The 23,811-nt window shown below is 33.4% G+C and overlaps 3 protein-coding genes across 7 annotated transcripts; all 3 read right to left on the reverse strand.

The window, feature by feature from the left end:
• Positions 1-1,474: 1,474 nt before the first annotated feature.
• LOC101217742 lies at positions 1,475-5,655 on the reverse strand. The gene is made up of 7 exons (XM_011659556.2): positions 5,497-5,655; positions 5,062-5,321; positions 4,154-4,383; positions 3,819-4,077; positions 2,700-2,879; positions 2,443-2,598; positions 1,475-1,944 (listed from the first exon to the last, which is right to left on the reverse strand). Exons 2-7 carry the CDS (start codon positions 5,089-5,091, stop codon positions 1,777-1,779), a joined length of 1,023 nt encoding a protein of 340 aa, XP_011657858.1. The 5' UTR covers positions 5,092-5,321; positions 5,497-5,655; the 3' UTR covers positions 1,475-1,776.
• Positions 5,656-10,704: 5,049 nt separating this feature from the next.
• On the reverse strand, positions 10,705-17,237 carry LOC101218546. 3 transcript variants are annotated; one of them, XM_011659558.2, is made up of 12 exons: positions 16,702-17,237; positions 16,310-16,411; positions 15,763-15,840; positions 14,799-14,908; positions 14,545-14,680; positions 14,260-14,358; positions 13,517-13,622; positions 13,010-13,434; positions 12,769-12,945; positions 12,388-12,585; positions 11,232-11,558; positions 10,705-11,108 (listed from the first exon to the last, which is right to left on the reverse strand). In XM_011659558.2, exons 1-12 carry the CDS (start codon positions 16,975-16,977, stop codon positions 11,016-11,018), a joined length of 2,127 nt encoding a protein of 708 aa, XP_011657860.1. In that variant the 5' UTR covers positions 16,978-17,237; the 3' UTR covers positions 10,705-11,015. The 3 variants fall into 3 exon arrangements, with proteins under 3 accessions (XP_011657860.1, XP_011657861.1, XP_011657859.1); XM_011659559.2 differs by having other exon boundaries at positions 13,535-13,622; positions 15,763-15,843; positions 16,702-17,236; XM_011659557.2 differs by having other exon boundaries at positions 15,763-15,843; positions 16,702-17,236.
• A 749-nt stretch (positions 17,238-17,986) lies between these two features.
• On the reverse strand, positions 17,987-23,630 carry LOC101217035 (eukaryotic initiation factor 4A-I). 3 transcript variants are annotated; one of them, XM_031886512.1, is made up of 7 exons: positions 23,471-23,630; positions 23,336-23,384; positions 23,064-23,201; positions 21,429-21,662; positions 20,970-21,009; positions 20,777-20,874; positions 17,987-18,760 (listed from the first exon to the last, which is right to left on the reverse strand). In XM_031886512.1, the coding sequence occupies exons 1-7, from the start codon at positions 23,527-23,529 to the stop codon at positions 18,560-18,562; spliced, it is 819 nt and encodes a 272-aa protein (XP_031742372.1). In that variant the 5' UTR covers positions 23,530-23,630; the 3' UTR covers positions 17,987-18,559. The 3 variants fall into 3 exon arrangements, with proteins under 3 accessions (XP_031742372.1, XP_031742373.1, XP_004141918.1); XM_004141870.3 differs by lacking the exon at positions 17,987-18,760 and adding an exon at positions 20,281-20,625 and having other exon boundaries at positions 23,471-23,629; XM_031886513.1 differs by lacking the exon at positions 23,336-23,384 and having other exon boundaries at positions 23,471-23,613.
• Between the last annotated feature and the right edge of the window lie 181 nt (positions 23,631-23,811).

The following is a 23,811-nucleotide window of genomic DNA, read 5'->3' on the forward strand; positions in this document are numbered from 1 at the left end:
GACAAAAATAAATATGAGTGACTTAATTATTCAAGTGTTTATTTAACAATAGATCATTTTAGGATTTTTTCTTTTTGAAGTTTTTATAGCTACAGAAATAGTTTCTAAATATTTGTTTTAAGAGAATTTTAAAAAACGGTGGATTTTACAAAATATTTACGATCTATATCAAATTTTATAATGGATAGTCACTCACATGCTACAGTGATAGAAGACTATCCGTGATATAATCCAAACTTTTAATATAGATTGTAAATATTTTAATTTATTTTGGTATTTTAAAAAATGTCCCTATATTTTAAGCATTTTTATATTCTTAAAAAATTAAATATATAAAAATAAAATTTTTAAAAGAACATTTTGTTCTTGTCAATCTAAACACGCTAGTTAGATATTTTATAAAATTTTCATTCATTCGAGTGAAAATGAAGTTTCATATACTTTTTAGTGTATATAAAGAATAATATATATTTTTTTAGTACTACAATCGGAAAGTGATGGAATTTGAACCATTCTAATTGTTTAGTAAGACTTTATGTCTTATCTCGATTAAACTATGAACATTTTAGCAAGAATAATAGTGGACATCGAGATTGACCAATGATGCATGAAGACTAATGTTAGAACAATATTCTGATTGTAATTATTGTTGTCACAACAAAACTAAATATGCTAAAGCAAAGTGGCTCATGAGTTTGATAATACCCTATTCTCACTAGTGGGCCTTGTGTGTGTATATATATATATCTTTGTTCTACTTGCTTTATTGAGATTAATTTTTGGCCCATCCCCATTCCCCATTCCCCACTCCCCATTCCCCACTCCCCATTCCCCATTACCCAATCAATTGATCTTTGAATCCAAGATTAAGGCAGTGAACCCCATGTATTATTTCCAAGTCATATACATTTGGGGGTATGCTTTATAAGTCCCTAATTACAACTCCAAAAATTTAAAGAATAAATTGATTTTTCTTTGCGCTTTAAAATAGTTTAAAGGTATTTCTCTACTTATGTCTTATTACAATAATGTAGAAGTGCGTGAAAGACAGTTTTTTTTTTTTTTTTTTTAAATTAAATTCGGTGTTAGGTGAAAAAAAACAGTATCAAAATGGTTTCAATTTTAATATTTTGGAAAAGTTAGTAGTAGTTTGGGAAATGAACATGCTGAAAAGTACTTTTAGATTTAATATTAAATAAGTTTCTTTTTTTTTTCATAAAATGTTTGAAAATTATTCAATCTTTTGACACTTTTTCCCTCCAATACACATACACACTTTTACAGACTCCCTGAATAATCTCCCTCTTTATAATCTATAATTTTAGACACTTTTTTTAACAAACTTTTCTTTTTAAATACTCTTTATCTTTGTTACTCTATTTTTCTTTTTTTAATAATCTGATGTCTCTATGCTATACATTAGTGAAAACCCCACTAAAAAAACACACACACCTGTAGTGCACATGAAGAGTAATTTAGGCCACACAAGAAAAGCTCATACTTTTGCATATGAATAAAACAATAACACTATCACAACAGTTAGTTTACATTTACAATTTAGTTTGGTCAAACAATAGTATAAACCAAAAAAGGGGGTTAGCCTTCAATCAATGAAGGTTGATTGATACGCAAGAGAAACACTCAGAACACTCCAAAGAACATCAGCCAAACACTACTCAAACTGGTTTAGCTTATTTGTTATTAAGAGAAGAACTGACAGGGCATTCTCCTTTCCGAACCCCTCTCAAAAGTCGAGCAAAAAATACGATACATAGCTTAGTAATCTGCATGAAGAAGATGCTCGTAAACAGTTCCGTTAAGAGTCGCCTTAACATCTTCCCAGTTCTTGATGTGATCAGACAAATGTCCTTTGTGAATCTTAACTTGGCGACTTTTAAGTTCCATTGGTGGCAGGTTAAGAAACTCTTGTACATCTTTCAGTTTCTGTAAGAATAGAATGGAGAATTTGACTGTCAAAAACAAAGCTTTAAAAGAGGGAAAGGGTAATGCAGCTGTTGCTAAGCGTTAGCAGTTAGCACCAAGAAATCAACAATTTCATCAAATGAATTTGTCCATTTGAAATGACAGGCTACATACTGATTCGGTAAATATTCTTTTTAGTCACACTGATATTTTAGCCATATCAAATCTTTAGGGTGCGACCTCTCATACTCTAACTAAAGCTCCATTTGAAAACCATGCTTGGCTTGGTTCCTTGGGATTATTTACTATAGTTTTCATCTTTCCTGAGGAAAATCTTGAATTCTACTTTCTAGTTTTCAAAAGTTGACTTAAATTTTATATCAAACAGAGAAAACCTATGGGTAGAAATAGTATTTATAAGATTAGTTTGCATAAACTTAGAACCAAGTGGTTATCAAATGGAACCTAAGTTACTCTAAAATGAATAACTGTGATAACTAAACTTCTGATTGTCCTCACCGTTCGATTATTGATTATGTCCTCATAGTACAAAATGAGGTGCCTTGTGTTACCAAAATACTCCAAGGACTTAGAAATTGTTGCCTCCATTCCCTCCAGCTCAGAGATCAATGATGTCGAATTTATTACAGGTTTGTACTTGGAAAGTGCATTGGCCTGAAAGAAAGTTCAATCAACTATTGCTTTAAAACCTGGGTAATAGAAAAAAAAAGATAGAAAGTGATAGCAAGAGTGATAGAGAGGCAAGGGAGAAAAACCTCTTCTAGAGAATGCACATGTGATTTGTGGGTTCCGTTCAACATCTTAGCATAACGGTCGTATGAATTTGCGAGAACTGAAACAACACGACGTAGAAGGTTTCTTCGGAAGAGAAAGATTGTGGAAACACCTCTACGGTTGAAGTACTCTGCTATCTCTTCATGATGCTGCATCAGTCCCTAAAACAAAATGAAATAAGTTAGCTCTTCCAATGTATCAAGTGAGAGCCCTCAGTCAAAAAACAAAACAAAGTGCTCTAGAGAACGAATACAGACATCATTCCACATAATGAGATGCACTTAAGAAGAAATAAATGGCCTTAAATCCTCTCCTTATCTAAGGGTGGCGAGGAGGGAGTGTACATAAACCCAAAGAAACCACCAAATAAGCACCTATAATGTAAAAGTTCTATAAGGAAGCTTCAAACATTATGCATACAAGGCATATAAACCCATAGATTCAAAAGAAAAATAAGAAGCTTCAATACCCATCTAAATTTTCAATACCTGATCATTTAGAAGTATGATATTAATTTTGAATTCTCAAAGTAAACATTCTTTATGCTATTTTGTGGCAATGGAAAGATGGGTTTCTTTCCAGTTCTTTGAGATCTTTTTGCTTAAGAGGAAGAGGAGGAGGGTACTTTAGGGTTTAATCTCACCATATGGATTTCTGTGAACATAGCTTTTGGTGGTTTTCCATTATTTTAATTGTGAACAACTGGAGTTGCTTTTTGTAAGCTTACTTCTCTTTGTTTGAAATTTTTTCCCGTGTTATTAGTAAACTTAGTATTAAAGTAAATACTGCAAAGCTGCATCTTTTATTTTGGGAAAGATTCTTTTAACTATGGCCCTTTACCTCCTAAAGCGAATTCTACACTGCCCGAAAAAAGTATAAGAACTCCATAAATTGATATGTCCATGATCATAGAGTTAGGGAGCTACCACTAACAACACCTTTTTGAATGAAACAAACACATCGGTAGTGATGGTTCCAATACGATAGTTATAACATGATGAGAAAGGAGCAAGGTCATGGTAAACATAAACTTCCATACGACCAACAGCCGGTAACTTCAAAAAAGATATTCACTACCACAACTTGAGGCATTTAGTTACCTGATTAAGCATCCACTTGAAGCCAACTGCTGCAGAACATTGGTTCTTAGAAGCACTATTGAGCCAGTCCAAATTGTAAATCCTATCCAGAGTCTGTACTATTGTGGTAATATTTCTACGCCGATCCAAAACCGAAAACACCTCTCCATTAGAGCTTACATTAACATGACTGTTCAGAAGACTCTCAAACCATCCACTTCCTGACCTCTGCATCGAAACAATAGCAAAGAATCTTACTGGATTGTTGAAGCATTCAGCCCTAAAAGAACAGAAAAGCAAGCATTTAGTCATCTCAAACTTTTAAAATCATGAGTAGAACTATAAATTTCAAATACCTGCTAAAAGTTTTGGGTCTTGGATAATGCTCACGAGGAACTTTTGTTAGTCCAATACTCAGCTCTGGACAGTCAGCGATTCGAACCCTCAGGAATCTCGCCCTGGTGTGAGTATTTAACTGCTTCACACAGATTGAGCATATATAAACACTACAGACCATTGCAAACATCAAAACTGCCATTCTCAACAGCAGAGGAGATTTCTTTGGAGGTTTTAGAATCAACGTATCCTGAGGAACCATGAAAATGGAAAGGAATATGGGTTATTATCTCAATATAATTACTCTAGTATATCCAATTGATGAGATTTTCACAAAAATATTGAAGGAATTGAAGAAAAAATGCAGGAAGCCAGGAACATTAAGATATGAAGTGATGAATATTGAATAACCCATACCACAGTTTGGTTGGAAACATTTCCATGTGAAAATAATTGCTAAAGCAATAATTTTGAAAAAATAAACCAAAAACGAAAAGACAACTAATTGAATGATAATAGCAACTGGGTTCAAATAAAAAGTAAAGCAAACGCAACCCCCACCCCAAAAGAAAAACACCAAAACCCAGAAGCTGAATCTTACACAGAAACATGGAAAAAGACTTAGCCATCACACTAAAAAAAATACATTGTAGTTTGTCAAATACCCTTGAAGAACAAAGGAAGTTGCATGAATTAGAGACCAAAACAGATGGCATTTAAGGCAAATTGTTCCAAAAACGAAGAAAGGGAACTTCTCAACCTCAAAATAACCAAACATTCAAAGAACAAGAGACCTATAAAGGAAAATCTTTTGAAACCCAGAATCTGCATGAAGTGAAACCAGCAACACTGCTAGAACCCAAAAGAAAGTCGATATTGCAAGGTGAAGTTACAGAAAAAGAAGAAAAATAGAGAGAAAAAAGAGTACCTTGTTGAAGAAACAGATATTTTCCGCCATGGGACAAAAAAAAAAAAAAAAAAAAACAGAGGTCAGATTTCAGCTCAAAACCGTGAACCCTGTTTGTACAGTAAGCGGAGTAGCTGCCGATTTGCTTCAAAAACAGGCAAGAAGGAGACCCAAAGAGAGAGACATTTGGGTTTAAAGGCGTGCTAAGAAGCTAAATTTGGGCACGTGATGCGCACAAAACAAGAAGAAACAAGGTGACGCGTAAATTGATGGGGCTTCGTCTGTTTTCAAATTCAAAAAAGAAAAAAAATGAAAATTTGTTAATACTTCGTGCAAGTTCTGCTGTTAGCTAGCGGCAAAATCCCACTAATCTTTGAACCAAGAAATTTGTCGTAGACCCAGAAGAAGCAATTGACAACCCAAAAAAAAAAAAAAAAAAGAAAAGCAAACATTTACCAAACACTAAACAAAAGTGCAGAGCCGCGTCAAAGAATGAAGAAGGTGGGGCAATGCGAGAAGAAAAAAAGACACTGCCCCTTTGCTGGACTGCGACCAAGCTTCTTCTTTTTCTTTTAAAATGGATATAAGTTAATCATGGAAAGTGTTAATATTTATTTCTTGTTGCAAATAGCGATAATCTGGTCTTAATGTGATTTAAATAATGCAATGAATACCCTTTTGAAGAAAATATAAAAAAGGACAGTACAGAGAAGCAGAGGGCTGATACCTCCAATTATTTAAAACTCAAAGATCATATTTTTATGCCCATTTCTCTGAGTACTGTTCTTTCTAAGAAAAAAATTGAAAGTTCGATTCTCTTGAATTTAGCGTTGAACATGAACGTGGCATCCCATCCTTTACTTCTTTTTTTCCATACAATTTATTGAGTTAGTAATCACTTTAGTCAATTTAATAAAAATATAGTCTCTCCTATTTAATCAAACTTCATAAATATATATAGACGGATCATAAGTTGGGCAATCCTCAATTTTATTCATAAAATTATATAAGAATAAATCGTTAGAAATTAAGTTTTATAGAAAATTTTGTCTAACACAAATTAAATTGTCCCAAGTAATATAAGACTAAATTGTTAGTTCAACTATTCATAATTTAATAATACATTGACTATATTATTGGAAACGAAATTTCAAGACACTTAATCGTTGCTCTTATCTTATTAAAATTTAATAAATAAAATTATAATTCTTGACCTGGTAAATGAGTAATTTGTAAATGTCATTTTATTTTCTATCATGTATATCTCTTCAAATACGTATCGATTTATAATTTTTCTTCTTTTAAAAAATATTCTAAGTAGCTTGAAAATGTTTACAAAATACAACAAAGTTTTTAAATCTATCCATGATAGATACCTATAAAAATCTATTGGTATATATCATTGATAGATTCTAAAATTTTACGAAAGCGATATTATTTTAATTGTTAATACTAGTTTATTCATAAAACGATATTCAAATACAACATAGATAATCCAACTTATTTTATTGATATATATTATGTATATTCTTATAACAGATATCGGTGTACCGAGTGCATCCAAGAAACCATGTTATAACAAAATGAGTCTAGCTCAATTAACATAGTTATTAAAATTATCAATTTCGAGGTAAGTGGTTTAATTCCCCTACTTCACATATTAATTCAAAGCTTTTAACAATACATACAGAACCAAAGGACAACCCTCAAGCACCCAGACGTGGACATAGAAGCCTTCACCCCTCAAATATTCCTACCCTCCAAAATATATTCCTCCACACCTAAGCAATCCGCAACAAATCAGGATAAGTCGTAATAACCTCATGACAATAGCTTTAGACTCTCAACAGTACTATCCACTTTTCCTCGTCAAATAAACCATCGAAGCATTTGATCATCAAAGCCCGGAGTAACTTTATTACTGGGCTAAGAATATTGTGTTTGTACATAATCGTTATTAATTGGTCATTAAGCACATATTACTATGTATGAACAATAAATGATATATCAGTAACTTTGTATCGTATTATAGTATCAAATGGAAGTTGTGCTCAACATAAGAGTATTAATTACTATTTCAAAAGTCATTCTCCATTTGTTGAGTATGTTGAAACCAAGATGATCTTGTGAATGATGTATGTATGAGAAAACATCTCCATTTGTTGATTCTCCACTAAGCCAAGATGACGTTGGTATCTCAACGTTGTATCACTAGATCCAAATCCAAATTTAAAAAAATGTATATATCTTTTTAGGACGTTAATTATATCATGCATAATGATCTTATGGTGCTACTGCATCTTTTATAAAATACTATGGATTATTTAGAATAATTTTAACTATTATATGCTCTATGTTGCATTGTCAAAAGAGCTTGTGTGTGACGGTGCTAATGAACACCAAATAAATATTTTTTCATTTTGACTTCGACTTTAAAATATAACTTTCCACCAAACTTATTTGATGAGTGGGCTCTACATTTCCTAACTAACAACAAAATATATCATATAAAGTGAAGAGTTATGAATTTAGTAAAATGGCATTCGTATATAACAATGAATGCCAAAAAAAATTGTGATTTTAATTTGAGCAATAGTGGAGGGAGTGGTGTTGATTTCAAAACAACTAAAAAAAGTTGACCACCAACCATCATTATTCACAATGAGTGTGTGCCAACACAACACAACATCCTTATCTCTCAAGCAAATTCTTCTAATCATAATTTTCATTTCCCCATACTTTTGAGTCCTTCACAAAAATACCTCCTTACAACGTAGGTGATTGTTTTAATTTTAATCCCCGAGTAAGAACAAAATATACACACCCTCTTACTCAACTGTTCAATTATACAATTATACTTTGTCATACAATAGTTTTCCAAATATACTTTTTATACCACAAGTTTGAATTTAGCTTAAAATAAATGTTACGAAAATTTCTTTACAAAATGATTAGTTTATTTTAAACATTTATCTGATAAATTTTGAAGAAATTTCTTGAAAGTCTAACTAAAGGGCCCCTCTTTCCGTTGGAATGTGGAATCACATTTTTCCTTATATGAACCCATTAAAATTTAATCATTTGTTATATTTGTATATACTGATTAATGGGTATCTAAAGAAAAAAAATGGTTATTATGGTTGAATTATAATGTTTTTTTTAGAAATAGAACCTTCAATTTAAAAATAATAAAGTTGAATAATGTGTATGAAATTATGAATGGCGTAGTAAAACAACCATGAATCTAATTGGATTTTTCCACGTAAAGACATTATGATATTCTAATATACTATATTATTATCAAAGAATAATGATAAGAGATGTGACATCATTTTCCCACTTTTTTATCCAAACCATCCCCAATTTGTCATTTCAATCACTTGTTTTCTAATCAAAATTTAAATAATATACTTTATTCAGCCTCTGTGTCTAACCTATATGGATTAACATTTCATTCTCCTCATTGTCAAAATAAATAAATAAATAAAATTTTCTCCCACCCTAAACAAAATTATTCCAATAAGTCAACCATTTCTTTTTAATTCAACCCTAAACTAATAATTGTTTATAAACTTAAAAACAAAAATATTAAATAGTTATATTATAGAAAAATTGTTATGAATAAAACAATATATATATATATGATATATCAATCTAATTAAAACTCTAAAATGATTAATTGTATCAATTTAGACATTATTAAACTCTCGTATATATGGATTAATTTATGGCCTTCTTCACCTCTATATTTGAGTCAATTAAACTCATAACTTTTCACAAACCAACCAAATTAGACACTTCAGTAACATTATCCTATATTAAAGAAACAATTGTGCATTCATTCTTAAATGGGTGTAGACTGTAGACTAGACTTGTTCAAAGGTTGGTTGAACAAAATAGATGACCAGAGTAAATTAAAACATAAACAAAGAAAAAAAAATTGATACAATGAATAGAAATGGTAAAATTTGGAGTATAAAGGGGAGGTTAGAAGTGAGGGGATGTGAGAATTAGTTAGTTAAGAGGGAAAGTGACTTAGAATTGAAGGCTGAGAATATGAAGACAATTGGAAGGAAGCTGAGGAAAACGTGCATCCGACGCTGTTATGATCACCGAATGTAGGTTTTAAAAATTATAAGACTGTGGAAACACATTTTGCCTTCTCTTCTCCCTGTTCAATTATTATAGAGAATGAGATCAGTTGAAATTGAATAAATATGTCAAAAATATAATATTATGGACATGGGTTGCAATAATTATTTTAAAATTAATGTGTTTGGAGAATCTTAGAGAGTGGCATTTCCTATCTGTATGTACACTTTTGTTTTATTATTCTCTCTTACCCTTTTTTGGTTCATGGAAATCATAAATATGGGCTCCTCTCACTAAATTTGCCCCCACCACTTACCTTTCTATATTTATATAAAAGCGAGAGATTTTAACTTATCTATTTATTATTTATAAATTTTAACTATTTTGGCTGCTAATTCCAAACTTAACCAACCTTTTAAGTTTTACATTCTCTTGTGGTGTGATCACAAAACTTTCTAACTCACATGTTTTCAAATTTTATGGCACTATAGCACTTGCAATTGTATATGGTAACTTGTAAAATTTTTGTTCAACTTAGATAGACTTTTTCTAATTGGAGTATTTTTTACCAAAATGAAATAAGAATGTAAAGTTATGAAACTAAGACAATATTACATTTCGCTTACTTTTCTCGTATGTTGTCTTTCTATTACTTTTTTTTTTATATTTTGTTCAGTAAATATATATCTTATGACTATTTTTATCAACAATGGATTACATTGAAAAGAATATTAAGTGATAAACATTAAGTAGGAAGTTGTATTAAGCAACTTAGGCAATTAAAACTTTTCAATCAATATTTAAAAAAAAATGTAAAAGTTCGTTAGAGTTCCACTAATTTTGTTCTAATCATTTTCCACCTTTTCCTCTCCTTTCCTAATTGCAAATTGCAATTCAAATTAACTTTTTCTTGATCATACCATACGATTAAATAAGATAAAAATGAATATGTTATGAACCAAAGATAAAATAGTCTTTTATATTAAAAAACAATAGAGAAATAATTACAAATATAACCATTAAATTCAACCTATTATAGTAAAATAGGTTAACATATATGTAAGACTTGGATAAATTTGTAGTATTAAAAAATGTTACTAAGTCTATTAGAATTATGAAAAAAAAAAATTGAAGACTAAAGTAGCCTTTAAAGAATGATATTATTCACTCAAAATTATAGTAAAAAATGGTTGGAAACAAACATGGTTTTCAAAACAGAATTAAATTTGAAAAAAAGAAATCAGATTTGTTTTTATGGAATATTGCCATCCTCCTAGACAAGGAAAATCCATAAAGTCATAAGTGTCTAGATGTAATGTAGCATAATAATAACAAAAATGTACGACATTGATCCTTCAAAGAGAGAATGAATGATCCTTCAAGGAGGTAATGAAAACCGTAGTTATATAAAAGTGCTTAATAATAATAGAGATACAAAAAATTATTTATAAAATAAATTTACTGTACAATAACATGTTGTTAATATATCGTAAAAATTCTAAATATTCAACTTGAACCTACAATCATCACTATAGTTTAAATATATGCAAGTCTTGTGCACAAACAAAAATATATGTTAAAGAAATTTTCTTTCTTAAAAGAAACATCTACTTTGCAGTTGATGTGATCTAATTATATAATCAATTCTTATGCACATTCATAGCTTAGCTACATATTCTCGAACTGCTTGATTACACACATCCACCAGCCCCATACACATAATGAGAGAGCACATGGGATGACGTACGTTATATACATTAGAGCTCTACACATATACAAGTATGGTATACAGGTATTTTACACAATGAATGAAATAATGTTGGGTAAATAATAAACAAATGAACCCCCATCATAAAGCTAAAACTTTTACAAACCAAACCAACTCACGCAAATATTTGCTGTATCACCATTTCTGCATTTCCATTATACTGTGCAAGAAGATGGATTGCATCAGCCCTGGGCAAGGCAAGAAACTCCTGAATTCATACACAACAACTTCGCATCACAAATATGGAGAGAATCTATAACAAGACTATAGAAAACCGTATTTTCTACCAAACATAATTTGTAAGTTCCTTTTTCAAGTTGAAATTACTTACCATGACTTTAAGTATTGCATTTTCGTCACATGCATCTCTAGATGATGCTTGTGTGGGACTGCTACCATCTTCTGAGGTTCTTGCACCCGAAGATTTTGTGACTTGGGAAGAACCGTGGCTGCAACTATCTGAATTTGATTTCAGTAGCCCAGCGGTAGTAGAAAGCAATGGTGGATTAACTTCCTTCAACAAATCGATCTTCAAGAGACCTTCAAACCGATCCTTGCACATTTGAAGTTTAAACCATTCACTATGAGAGTGAAGTGTGGCTCTCATCAACTTCATTAGTTGTGGCTCTTCAATACCAAGTCTCCTTCCAACAGCAACCTGTCGAAAATGTAATTTTTTTTGTCATATTGTTCATATTTGCAGATCAGTGTATTCTGTTCTCTTCTTGGTAGAGAAAATTATGGATGTTACAAGCTTAATCCTCCCCATTAACTCGATATTCTAATACCATGATCCCATTCTTTTACCTCGTATCATATCTTACTATCTTATACTACATTTAGGAAGTATGAAACAGAAAAGGGGGTCATACGGAATGTGGTTTAAATCTGGAAGCATTTGACACTTATATCTAAAAACTGTTCGAAATCTGAAAAATGTATTTGATTGTTGAAATCCCAACGTGCATCTACAATAATACCCTAGATCCACAGTCAGAATCTGAGTTTGGCTAGTTTTGAGGCTGCAACATTCCCTATAATCAGGAAATGCCACGTAATATCTTGAGCTCAACTTAACTGAGTCTTGAGCTGCTTTTGAAATTAAAGAGCATGTCTGGAAACCAAAATGGATAATTTCAACATGTTCTGTACTCTAATAAGATTTCGAAAAACTTATACTTGTATCTCGTAAACTCTCTAATATTAGTGTGGTGCCAACTCATTCATGCATCCCTTCACCTTAAAGCCTACAATGATTGCTCCTTACTCCCCCCTCTTCAACCTTGAGTGACAATATAACAGGTCTAAAAATATCAAGTTCTTTAAAACAGTACTTTTTTCAGTTTGGATAGGCATATGCCGGCATATACAAATTTTGAGCCTAACCGGTACATACAAGAGTGACCCACACAATTTTAAGGCCAACGTTTCCCCCCAAAAGTTAAATCTGAAATTGAGGGTTTCATTACTAGTAAGTTACTCCATACCTGGAGAGAATTAGCAAGAGCATTTATAGGGAAGCCTTTCCCAAGAATATCTTCCTTGGGCAGGAGCAAAGCCAACAAAGTCTCCTTTAATTGCTTCAACAAGGAAGGATCATTAGCAGCTAATGGGCCCAAGTGAGTGCACGCGACCTTCAAAGCACTGGAATAATCACCGGAACTAACCAGCTTCAAAAATTCAACCTGAATCCATAGGAACGGAAAATAAATTTAAAAGAAATAATGCAATCATCCTTGTCAAACAGCAGTCTCGTGTAAACTTCCATGATCTGTCAATAGTGAATAGCTAAAAGTGTAGTAAGAATGAATAACAAGTATAAAAAGAAAACTCACACTGAAGACTGAACTTTGTTACAATCAATTTACCTGCTTAAGTTGGAATAGGAGAATAGGATTTTGTGCAAAAAAGTTCGGATCCACGGCATTAATTTCTTCCACAACCTCTGCAGCAAACCTTTTACTTGCCAGTTCTCTAATGCCCAAGACAATCTCATATTTATCCTCCTTGCCAGTAGACTCTACTGGTATATGTTTTTCAAGGTTCTGCAGAAAGCACTTCAGTCAGATTGTTTCATTAGATAAAATAAAATAGTAGTTATGGATGTACCTGTTGTTCCTTAGACATGGTTGTAGTGCTAAGTTCTTGTTTACTGCACCCACTGTAAGATACATCATGAAGCTCTGTATCATCAAGTCTTCCTCTCCATCTCTTTCGCTTGCTCCTTTCTACAATCCCTCGATTCTTGTTAACTTGTAACATTCTTGAGTTTCCTACATGAATTGAATCACTAGTGCTACAATCTTCTCGATTGGACGTTGGCTCCGATGCATATCGTAGTTCAATATCAGTACCTTGTGAACTGGTCACATCAGCAGTATTTTCAGGAGAACTATCCACACGGGAATTGCTAACAGAAATTTCACCATCCGAAAGTTTACTGGTTGTGTAGTCAACTTCGAAAGAACAATTCCTAGAACAGTACTCCTGCTCTGATTGATTAGCTTTCAATGAACTAGAGAGATTCTGCATCCCTAATTATCAAGAAATGACATACAAGTTTAAAAGCTATATGAGCTTATTGATAAAAATAAGGGATAAAAGTTTGAATTTCACCAGAGAGCGATCCTCGACCTGAATCCACAATTCCTCTGTAGATGCAATACTCACGAACAAGCTCATCAAGTACAGAAAGGTCCAACTTCATCCGGCACAACTCATTCTGTGAAATGTGAGTACACTCATAATCAGAGAACATCATGAGACTGAAACAAAATGAAGAATACTATTTTACTTGGCAAGATGACTGGTATTGCTCGTCATAACCACAAAAAGAGAATGATGTACATAATAATATTTAAGTAATTATAAAAATGGTAAACGTCAATGCAACAGAATAGATAGAACCATTCTGCATGTTAGAGAAAATCAAGAGATGAAGAGTAAAGACCCCACTGTCGGTAAATTTCAACAAAATTTTAAAATGAGCTCAATTTTCAGAACAAATAACAAACTGCCTCCAGAAACAGAAAAAAACTACTTTTACATGCACTAATTTACTATTATCTTGCTCTTGCCTTATATTTCTCAATGTTCCCACTTCCCATCGAACTTATATTCCAATAAGAACCATTTCTAATTCACCAACCCATCAAGTCAGTGTCACCTCATCTGTGGCCCATGCCAGTATCAATTACAAGCACGGGATCCAAAAAAGTTCTGGCTCACTGTCTAATGCAACACAAAACAGCACAGAGTAGTTTAATTGCCTATCCCAAGGATTTGCATAAAAAGAATCTAATAACAGTAAAACATAGACCAGAATGGATAAAATTATAAATCTTCAAATAGAAGCTAACCTGGAATGCATGAAACAAATCCCCTTTGGTAAATCTCAAACTATCTATTGCCCCCTGCCTTGTTAGCTCTACAGCATGTGCAAGAGCTTGAATGTCCACCTACACTCATATTAAGCACAAAAAATGAGACGCGAAAAGAATAGCATCTCCTGAAAGATAGTAACCAATTAATCATACACATGCAAATAGCAGCCAACTATCACGTTGTACCACACTAAAAGACGGAACTAACTAGCAGCTCAATTTTATAATTAAAATTCTTATATAAAAAATTGGTCATCTCACCTCATCAAATGGAGGTGCTTCATACAGACTCTCCTTAGGTGTGGCAGGTGGATCACGTTCATCTAGAAGCAACCTCTCGGTGAGATCTGATATGGGAGACGACACACCTTCCCGAAAGCAAAAACCCTTATGTATGCTGCAAAAAGAGCAAAGAAAAATATAGTAACTTAAATTCTAGATTCAACACAAACTTCTATGAAGTGCACAATCCATTATGGGAGGGGGGAAGAAGAAGAAAATGCAGGAAAAAAGACCTTATCAGGTATCTCAAAGTCATGGAGAAGACTGGATCGTATGCCTGCATATGAGCTCGTAGGACCGAGGACATTAATCCAGCAATATCAAACCTCCTCCTTTCACACCACTGAAACATGAGAAAATACATTTTCAGAAAAAAAATTAAATGTGGTTCCCAATTCCACCCTGTTTCAGTCTTCAGAACACCAAAAAAGAACATATTGCATCTAAAACTAATAGTATCTAATTCGAAAGAAGTTCTTTCAGAAATATGTAGTTCAGACTCCAAAGTATAAATTTTGCAACATATTTAAACGCACACAAGACAAACATAACAAGGAAAGAAACTATGAAGAGACAGAATCCACATCTTAAATAAAAATTAACAATGTTTTTCAAAATAAAATAAAGTTTCTTTTTCGATTCTTCATGAATTTCCAAAGGTTAACTCTGCCATGTTAAAAGTTCAAAGAATAAAAGAATTTAACTGACTCCAAAATTTTCCCAGTGCTTATCAGATTAAGAAACTATTTTATAAGATTTAGATTTCCTATGTATCTCTTATTCCCATTATGTTCAAGAACCTTGACAACATTAGGCAAGACAATTCCATATCCTACCCACCCAGAACCAGGGAATTCATATTGTCTTGGCAAAGAAATATGTACTGGACTTATATAATGCCCCGAGGGCCTAAGCCAAAACAGACACATTATAAATGTGACGAGTGAAAAATAATGTTCAACGTACGACTTCCGAATGATTGCTTAGTGGACCTTAAAAGTGGCCAAATACCAATAAATTAAAGGACCATCTTTTTCTTCTTATAATTCCGTAGTGACGAGAGAGTAAGGAAAAGAGGAAAGTGGTTGTCTTTACAACTGTTCAAAATATAAGATAGCCAAATACTAAATGTGTGTTCTAATTATGAAGAACAACCATATGTTACTGGGTTTCCAAAATACCAAAAGTAATATTCACCTCATATGTCACTGGGGAAGTTTGATTATCCTTGTCATAAATGAAGGCAAGAAGAACATGCTTGAACTCCTCATACGCCTCCTTAAACATAAATAAAAGAGAAGTCAGCCAAAAGTATAAGGAGAAAAGTTGCAGTATCTGATATAAAAAAAGCACAGTGGTTCTTCCCCAATGGATTAAATACATTATGGAACAATATTATGTGGCAATCCGTTGGAAAGGAAACCTGACGTTATCTGGAGTAATGCAGTCAAAAGTTATTCTATGGTGCCCTTATCAGGGAGATGGTTGAACTTTTGGGTTCTTATGGTGCTCTCTCTCTCTCTTTTCCTATCACCTTTTTGTAGTTACAGCTACTTCTTTATTACGCCATCTAGAGTAGAAAAAAGATGGCCTATGGCATCTCATCAAGTACTTAGCATTATTCAACGGAAAATTTCTTTCTTAAAAAAAGGCAGCAACTTTTTGCTCGATCCGATAACCCGAGAATACTTTCTTAAAAGCAACAATTGAAAACAAACCATGAATGTGTAGAAAGAATGGTTACCGGGTATGCATCAAGAGCACAGGGAGCGAGTGCAGTCCGAAGGCATTGAATGGCCAAATCTCGATCCTCTGGAGTCCCTTTCCTCAAAAGCTCAATAAATTTCTAAACAGAAATAAACACAGAAAAGGAAATGAATCAACTGAAAAGCCCCCACAAAACTAGTAATTAAAAAGAAGAATAGAGGAAAGGATGTTGCGCTGACTAGGATGTTTAGGTACAAAACAAAGGGATTCTATTTTTCTTGATTTCCAATTCCCTAGTGCCGAATGATAAAAAATGGAAATATCCCCCTCAAATTAGCGAAAACAAAAGGAAGTAGCACATTCAGCATTAGGTAGGCAGGTAGCATGAGCAAGAGAGGGAGAGGAGAGGAGAGGAGAATTAGGAGCAACCTGCTTCTGCAACCGGAAAAGAAGCCTATGGTCGTCGAGAATGAAGGGTGCATGAAGACGGAGGAGATCGATGGCGGAGTCAATATGACCGGCCTCCAAAGAGCGTCTGATCTGGCGGATGATCAACCTGGAATGGTAAGAGGAAGAAGAAAGGGAGGAAGGGGAAGAAGGAGGGGAGGAAGAAAGGGAATCTTCAATCAAGTTCTCTGATCTAGCGAAGTCGATGATTAGGGCATCGAGAGCTTCCCAGTTCAAAGGGGTGGAGGTGGAGTCCATTTGGAAGGGGAAAAAAAAGGAAAGAAAGGGGGTAAGTTTGTGGATTAGATGATATGAGGAGTATGGAATTTTGGAAGAGAGATGGGGGCGTTGGGTGATGATGACGCTAACTTGGTGGGAAACACCTTTGGCCTTCCTTTCCTTACACACCAAAGGGCGGCGATGTTGAGATGCAAAACACGAATGGAATTTCCAGGCTATATTAAATGCCACGTGTATTTTACGGCTTTAGACCCTTCCAGACTCCCTCCTTTCTTCCTTTTTTTTTTCATTTACTTTTAGCCATATTCTTCACCCTAATTTATCTATCACCTCTTATTCACCAACTATTCCATCTCTCCTCTCTTCACCGCCATGCTTTCTTTTTTTTCTTTTCCTTTTTTACTTTTTTTTTTTTTTGTCAAAAAGAATAAAAACCTCTTAATACCTTAATTATTCTTTAAACAAATATTACGCTAAACCGCCCAACTATTAAAATTGTTTATCAATATAAAAACATTTTTAACTTTTTGAGATATATTTTAAAATAATATGTAATCAATTGTTTAATTGATTGAGATAAAGAAAAATATTTTAAAATAACAACTTTTAAAATATATTCCAAGTTGACATTAGATTTAATTTAATATTTTTAAATAATTACAAATATAATAAAATTTATCTATGATAGATTTTTATTAATAGTTGTAGATTTTATCGTTCTAGTTATGATATATCATTTATTAAGCCTCAGAAGTTGGATCTAAATATTAAATATAGTTCGACCAAGATGAAAGAATAAACAATTATTGTCCATGAGAATAAAACTTACAACATCTTAAACCCAAATTCACTCCTTTTTCTTTGGGTTAATCTCACAGTTGGCATACTAATTAAATAAAAGGTTGTGTATACAGTGTTAGTTGATGTGATAAATTATATGTATGTGTTAAATTGTTTGTTATTATTATTTTTGATTGGAAACTAAATTGAAAAGAAAATGACAAATTACTCCTCGGTACACAACCAGTTACAAAAAGTAAAGGTAATAATTCTATTGAAAGAAATGTTAATTGCCAAACAAAAACATTACATAAATTTGTACATGAACAACAACATCCAACTGATTAAGAAAAAATTCGACAATATCACAATTTCTCCTAGAGAGGGAAAAAAAAGGTAAAAGAGTAAATTAAGATAGCAGTGGATCTGATATAGGAACTAGGAAGTTATGGGAAGATGGGATGAGGAGTTATCGTAGAGGGCCAATTTGGGGATTTTGCTTTGGTTGGCATCGTTGTTTTTGTTGTTGTCGGTGGCCGTGCAGCGCCCATCAACAACGGATCTCTTCAGGCTCAGAAACTCCTTCCATTTTGGTAGCCCACCTTTCGGGGGCACTGGAGCAAAGTCTTCGTCGTCGTCGTCAATGAGAAGCTCGTCTCTGAGAGTGGGCAACAATTTTCCCTTGAAGAAGAGCTGGTCGGCGGCGGTCATGGCGGTGTGATTAGTGGGATTTGGCGAGAATTCGAAGTCGTCGGAGGGGGGAATGTTTGGAAGGATTTTCGGATCCTGAATATTATTGGTGGTGCTGGTGGGGGAGGGATTATTGGATGATTCGACGAAGTCGTTGGAAAAGGACAGTCTTGGGCTCATCGGAGGGAACTGTCCCTTCTGATCTGACTTGTTCTTGTACGTATCCAAGCAAGCCATCATTCATTTGGTACACTTTCTCCCCACAAACGCCTGAACAAGCTGCCTTTAACACTATCCTTGGATTTATAGCTCCGGAGCAACACTTGGGTACCTTCACAAAGGACAAAATTAAATATTGTAGTTTCTTTAATCCGGTTAATTAAATGTCACTGGAAATAAAATATTGAAACGAAGCTGATAAGAGATGGTTGGATCGCGTGGCTGGAAAAGAAAACTTAATTGCTGCTAATGGCGGAAGGCATTTGAAGCAATCTTTGACTGGCAGGTTGCAAAATTGAAATAATGAGCTGGCCATACCAATAGACCATGTGGGAGAGGCTAAGGTTTGTGTCTTTTTAATGCAAAACTAAGTACAAATGACACTTAATTAACAAGACGTCCCTAGACTTTGATTTCTTTTCAAAACCAAACGTAAAACAATCAAGTACAGAATATCTATACAGTGTCTTTGAATATTTGTTAGCTTTATTTGATTAGTTAGAACTTCCACAGTGCATGTAGTTAGGTTTCATATAATCTACTATAGAATTACTCTCTAGCTATTTTTTTCCTTACTTGTTTTGTAGAGAGTTGAATAAGTTAATTTAAGTTACTATGTGTTAGCATGTGAGATAGATTTTAAAGATCTTAATTACCAAAAAAAATGGTGTTAAACGACATGGTTGTCAGTTGTCACTCACATGGGTTAAGAGTGAGTGTTGGTATTAATACTAGAGAGAGAGAGAGAGAGAAAGAGAGGCGTGGGGTAGTAGATTGGATTCTATTGGAAATGAGGTCAACAAAATAACAACTGGTCGCACATTGTCACAAATTCTGCCTCTTTTTTATGTTTAATTTAAAATCGTGGGATGATCTCTCTTCCTGCCTATAAAAATAAGACACGAGGACAATGATTATCTCTTAAGTATTGTTTTTAATCAGTCCCTCTATTTTTCATTTCAAATGTCCAATTTTGATAATTTGAAACTTCCATGGAAAAACCATTAAAAAAAACTATAACCAAAACGATATATATTGGATTATTGGAGAGGATAAATTAAGTGATCGCTTTTCCCATCTACCTACTTCTAGTCTTATCGGACAGTTATAGATGTATTAGTTTAGTCCTTCCTCATTATAAATTCAAGTCAGTAATTGTAAATTGAATTTTTACTTAATCAATTTACACACCAAAACTTATATATTTGAAGTCAATTAAACTCATAATTTTTATTAATTCAATCACAATTATTGTTCAAAATTAATATATTAATTCTCAAACATTTAAATTTATTATTTGTGCATGTTAAAAATTATAATTGCTTACGGTGGTATTTTTTTTTTTTTACTTCTCAAATATTGATAATGGTAAAATTTGAACCCAACGTTATTTTAACTAAACGTAGGTTAATTCAAACTTTAAAACAAAATCAAATAGTAGAATTTGAATTTGAACTTCTCGTTCAATATATATATACCCAAACCAATTATGTTAGATTGGATTAACATTATGAACTATTACTATAAACCAACCACATCAACGATTAGCACAACAATGTGTACAAAGAATCTCACAAACATCCTAAAATTTTGCCACCCTTCCGCCTATCCGTAGTCTTGGAAAGAAAGAAATTTAAAGGAGTTTAAGAAAGGAGATATATTATTGTCAAATTCTACAACGTGTTTTAAAGCTCTCTTTTAATTAAAACTTAGCTTGATTTTCAAAAACACTGGTAAAAAGGAAAATGAACCAAAATGATTGAACACCAAATTATCTCAGCATTCCATCCTCACGATAAATAGCCCCCTGTTCAATAGACTGGAAAACTCTCTTTAAGTACACGTCAACCAACATAAGTTATCATTGAGAACTATCAATATGATCAGTTGGTAGGGGTAAAACCCCTTCTAATAAAACCTTCTGTGTTGTCCTTAGATGTTCCATTGTAGCCGACATCCTTACAAAATTTCAGAAATCTGCAAACTTTCCAACTTCAGTTTGACTTTTTTGTTTTGTAGAAAAAGGCCCAATTAATATTCAGAACTAATTATTTGAGAATGATTTCCTAAGCAAAAATTTATATCTATCAAAAGACATGGAGGTCGAAGCAAGTAGTAATATACTTACATTAATGGGCATCTCAGCAATAACAAGGCCACTACTTTCTTCAATGCTTTTGAGAGTTACCACTTCTCCCCCAACAACCATGTTGATCAAGATCCCATCTGCATAAAAACGCAAAGGAAGCAACTCTTGTGTATGAAGAAGAACCTACACTGGGCAACTTATATTATAATCCGTTGCAGTATAAAAGAATAACCTGAAGCCGAGCAGGTAGTCATGCGCCTCATATATGTTTCCTGCAATAAAAACCACATGAAGTTTAGGAGCACCGAGTGCTGTCACAATAAATAAACAATTTGCTTGTGAATCTACTTCATACAACTTTTCAAATATGTGGTATTACAAGTTTGTTTAAGAACTGACCAGTACCACAACAGGAATAGGAACAGTTAATACATTATACATGCAATTTATTCATAGAAATTGAAGTTCGAAACTCAGAGCTACCACTACGATTCAAAGGGTTGAAAAATGATTTCAGATGCACATCATGAGCAATACAGAAGCTATAAAAAGTTCTATAATATTTAGACGAAAATAAAAGTGAAGCAAAAACCAGTTGTAACTTCACATCACTCTCATACCCATTGATATAATCCAATGCATATTTTTACAAACTATCAACTTATATAGTCCTGTAGTCTGATAACTGCACCTTCTTTGTTGGTATCTCATAATTTATCAAAACGTGGGCAGAAAGAGGTGACTCCCCAGAAGCAAGAAGTGGAAGGCAGGCGTCTGTTACTACAATCATGTGAGATTTTTCTCCAACTTTCTCAGCCTCACATTTTTCTTCTGATAGAGAACTGAACTTTTGGCTCCACCTCGATGTTGTTTGCCGAAATTTCTCTAAAATCAGTGAACGGTCTGCTTCGGCAAGGTCACTGTACTGAATATGACAAGGAATAAATACATTACATTATCGTCATACAGTGAGTCTCATCCATCCTCAGATTAATCACAGAATTGTCATTACTGCATATGTATGCCAACATGAGTAATGACTAGAAGAAGGAAGAAAATGAATGGTACTCGGTGTAAGATTAAAATAAAAGAAGGGCAATTTCCCCTGGCAAAAGAAAGTAGAAACAAGTGCAAAAATTTGATCTTAAAACAAACAACAGAAACAACAATTGACGGCATGCAGACTAATCATCCACTATCCAGTCATTTGATATTGAATCATCACTTGCCCAGAAGGCATATGAAAAATTCTTAGCTTTAAACAAAAAGAAAGCATTAAAAGGGGTGGTGTAGCCAAAATCACAAGCAGAGAATCCTCCATGGATTATAACTTGAAAGACTTTATTACAATTCAATGTATGCCAATACAAGATATTAATCCTCTATTTCTGTAGGATCTAACATCTAAGTACTTAAAATAAACCAAAATAACTATACCTAACTGTTACAATTAACTCGTCACTGCATCAACAGGAATTTTTTGTATTCCCTCGTATTCTTTCATTTTTTTCTTAGTTAAAGTTCTTGTTTTCATATCTATATAAACTATATCAACAAGAGTCAAAATATAACATTATATACATGTAAGCAAAAATCAGTCATGGAAAGAAAAGTTCGCTAAGTTGCAAACAAGTGATAGAACCTGAATAACTGACACAATATATAAGTATAAAATACAAAAGAACTACATAATAAGCTAAAATGTTTGAGGTACTAGAAAGTTTGAAACATCTTCTCTATTGATTGACACACAAACCAAATCTGTCTAAACAATTGCCTGCTTCCATCCTTTCTTACTCACTATACTGATAACTAATCACCAAAATAAATTCCCTCACTAATTACTACCCTAAAATCATTTCTAACTCTAACCTGAAAACATTTCTATCACCTGGCTTCCTTAAGTTGAATCAACATAGCACAATTATTATCTGTATTGGTTAATTTCAACTTTCATCAGTTGGTTTTCATTACCAACTGAAAATACATAATTAGATTCTGATCCAAGTGTATTAACATGAGTGCTTTCAATTATATCGATAGCACTCAAGCCATCAAAGCACTTCATCCATAGAATTAGGACCGGACAAACATTAGAGCCCATAGAACTGATCTGTTCGAGGTGAGTTTATAACTCCTAATCCAAGTGTCCTATCATATCGGCAATTCATACGTTGAAGATAGATTCAGGTCAGTAATTGATTCGAGATCAAATTATTCGTTGAGTGGCAGAAAAGAATTGCATATCAGGCTGAGGCATGGGCATTTCTAGAACAATTTCAGAATTTCAGCTAGAAGAGGTATTATTGAGCAGAAATAACAATACCAAAGAGGCCAATGAGATGTAATGGAGGTTGGAGACGGCGGAGCAGACAGAATCGAGTTCGTCACGAGAACTACAACACACAACCATCGGCAACGACGGACGGCGACCGGCCACGTCCAACAGGCCCACTAAGGTTTCCTGCCAAAACACAACGCACAGAAGGAACAGAAAAAAAATTGACCAAGCAAATTACAACCCAACAAAAAATTTCAACTAAACATTGAACTTTGAATCTCAAAGATGTGTATGAGCATAGATTGAGAGAAGGGGACCATCTTAAACTGGAGCCTGTCAACGGCAACATAGAAGTGGCGCTGTTGACTGAGAAAGTGAAACAAAATGGGGATTGATGAATATGGAGAAAGAAGTTGGTAAAATTCAAGAGGTGGAAGAAGCAACAGCAATACCTGAAATGGGAAGATGAGTGAGAGGGAGGCGAGAATGCTTCAAATGGATCGATTGCCATGGTCGCTGCGCTACAGCACAGCGCTCTCGCCTGCTTGCTTCCAAAGTTTGATCTTTAAAAGACGCACCTGGCCAGTGGGTATGACTAGTTTTTTCTTTTCCTTTTAATTTTAAATCTCAGAATCCACGGCATAAAGGGCCACACAGTCAACAAAATTTGTATTGTTTTTTTTTTGTGAAATATTTCTTTTATTAAAATTTGAAATGAATGTGAGAAAATAAATTAATACGAGATGATAACTTCCAAAAGAGATTTAAGGGTATAATTATTTTTTTTAAAAAA

The sequence above is a fragment of the Cucumis sativus genome, chromosome 6 (genome assembly GCF_000004075.3).
Source record: "Cucumis sativus cultivar 9930 chromosome 6, Cucumber_9930_V3, whole genome shotgun sequence".
In the NCBI taxonomy this organism is placed as follows: domain Eukaryota; kingdom Viridiplantae; phylum Streptophyta; class Magnoliopsida; order Cucurbitales; family Cucurbitaceae; genus Cucumis; species Cucumis sativus.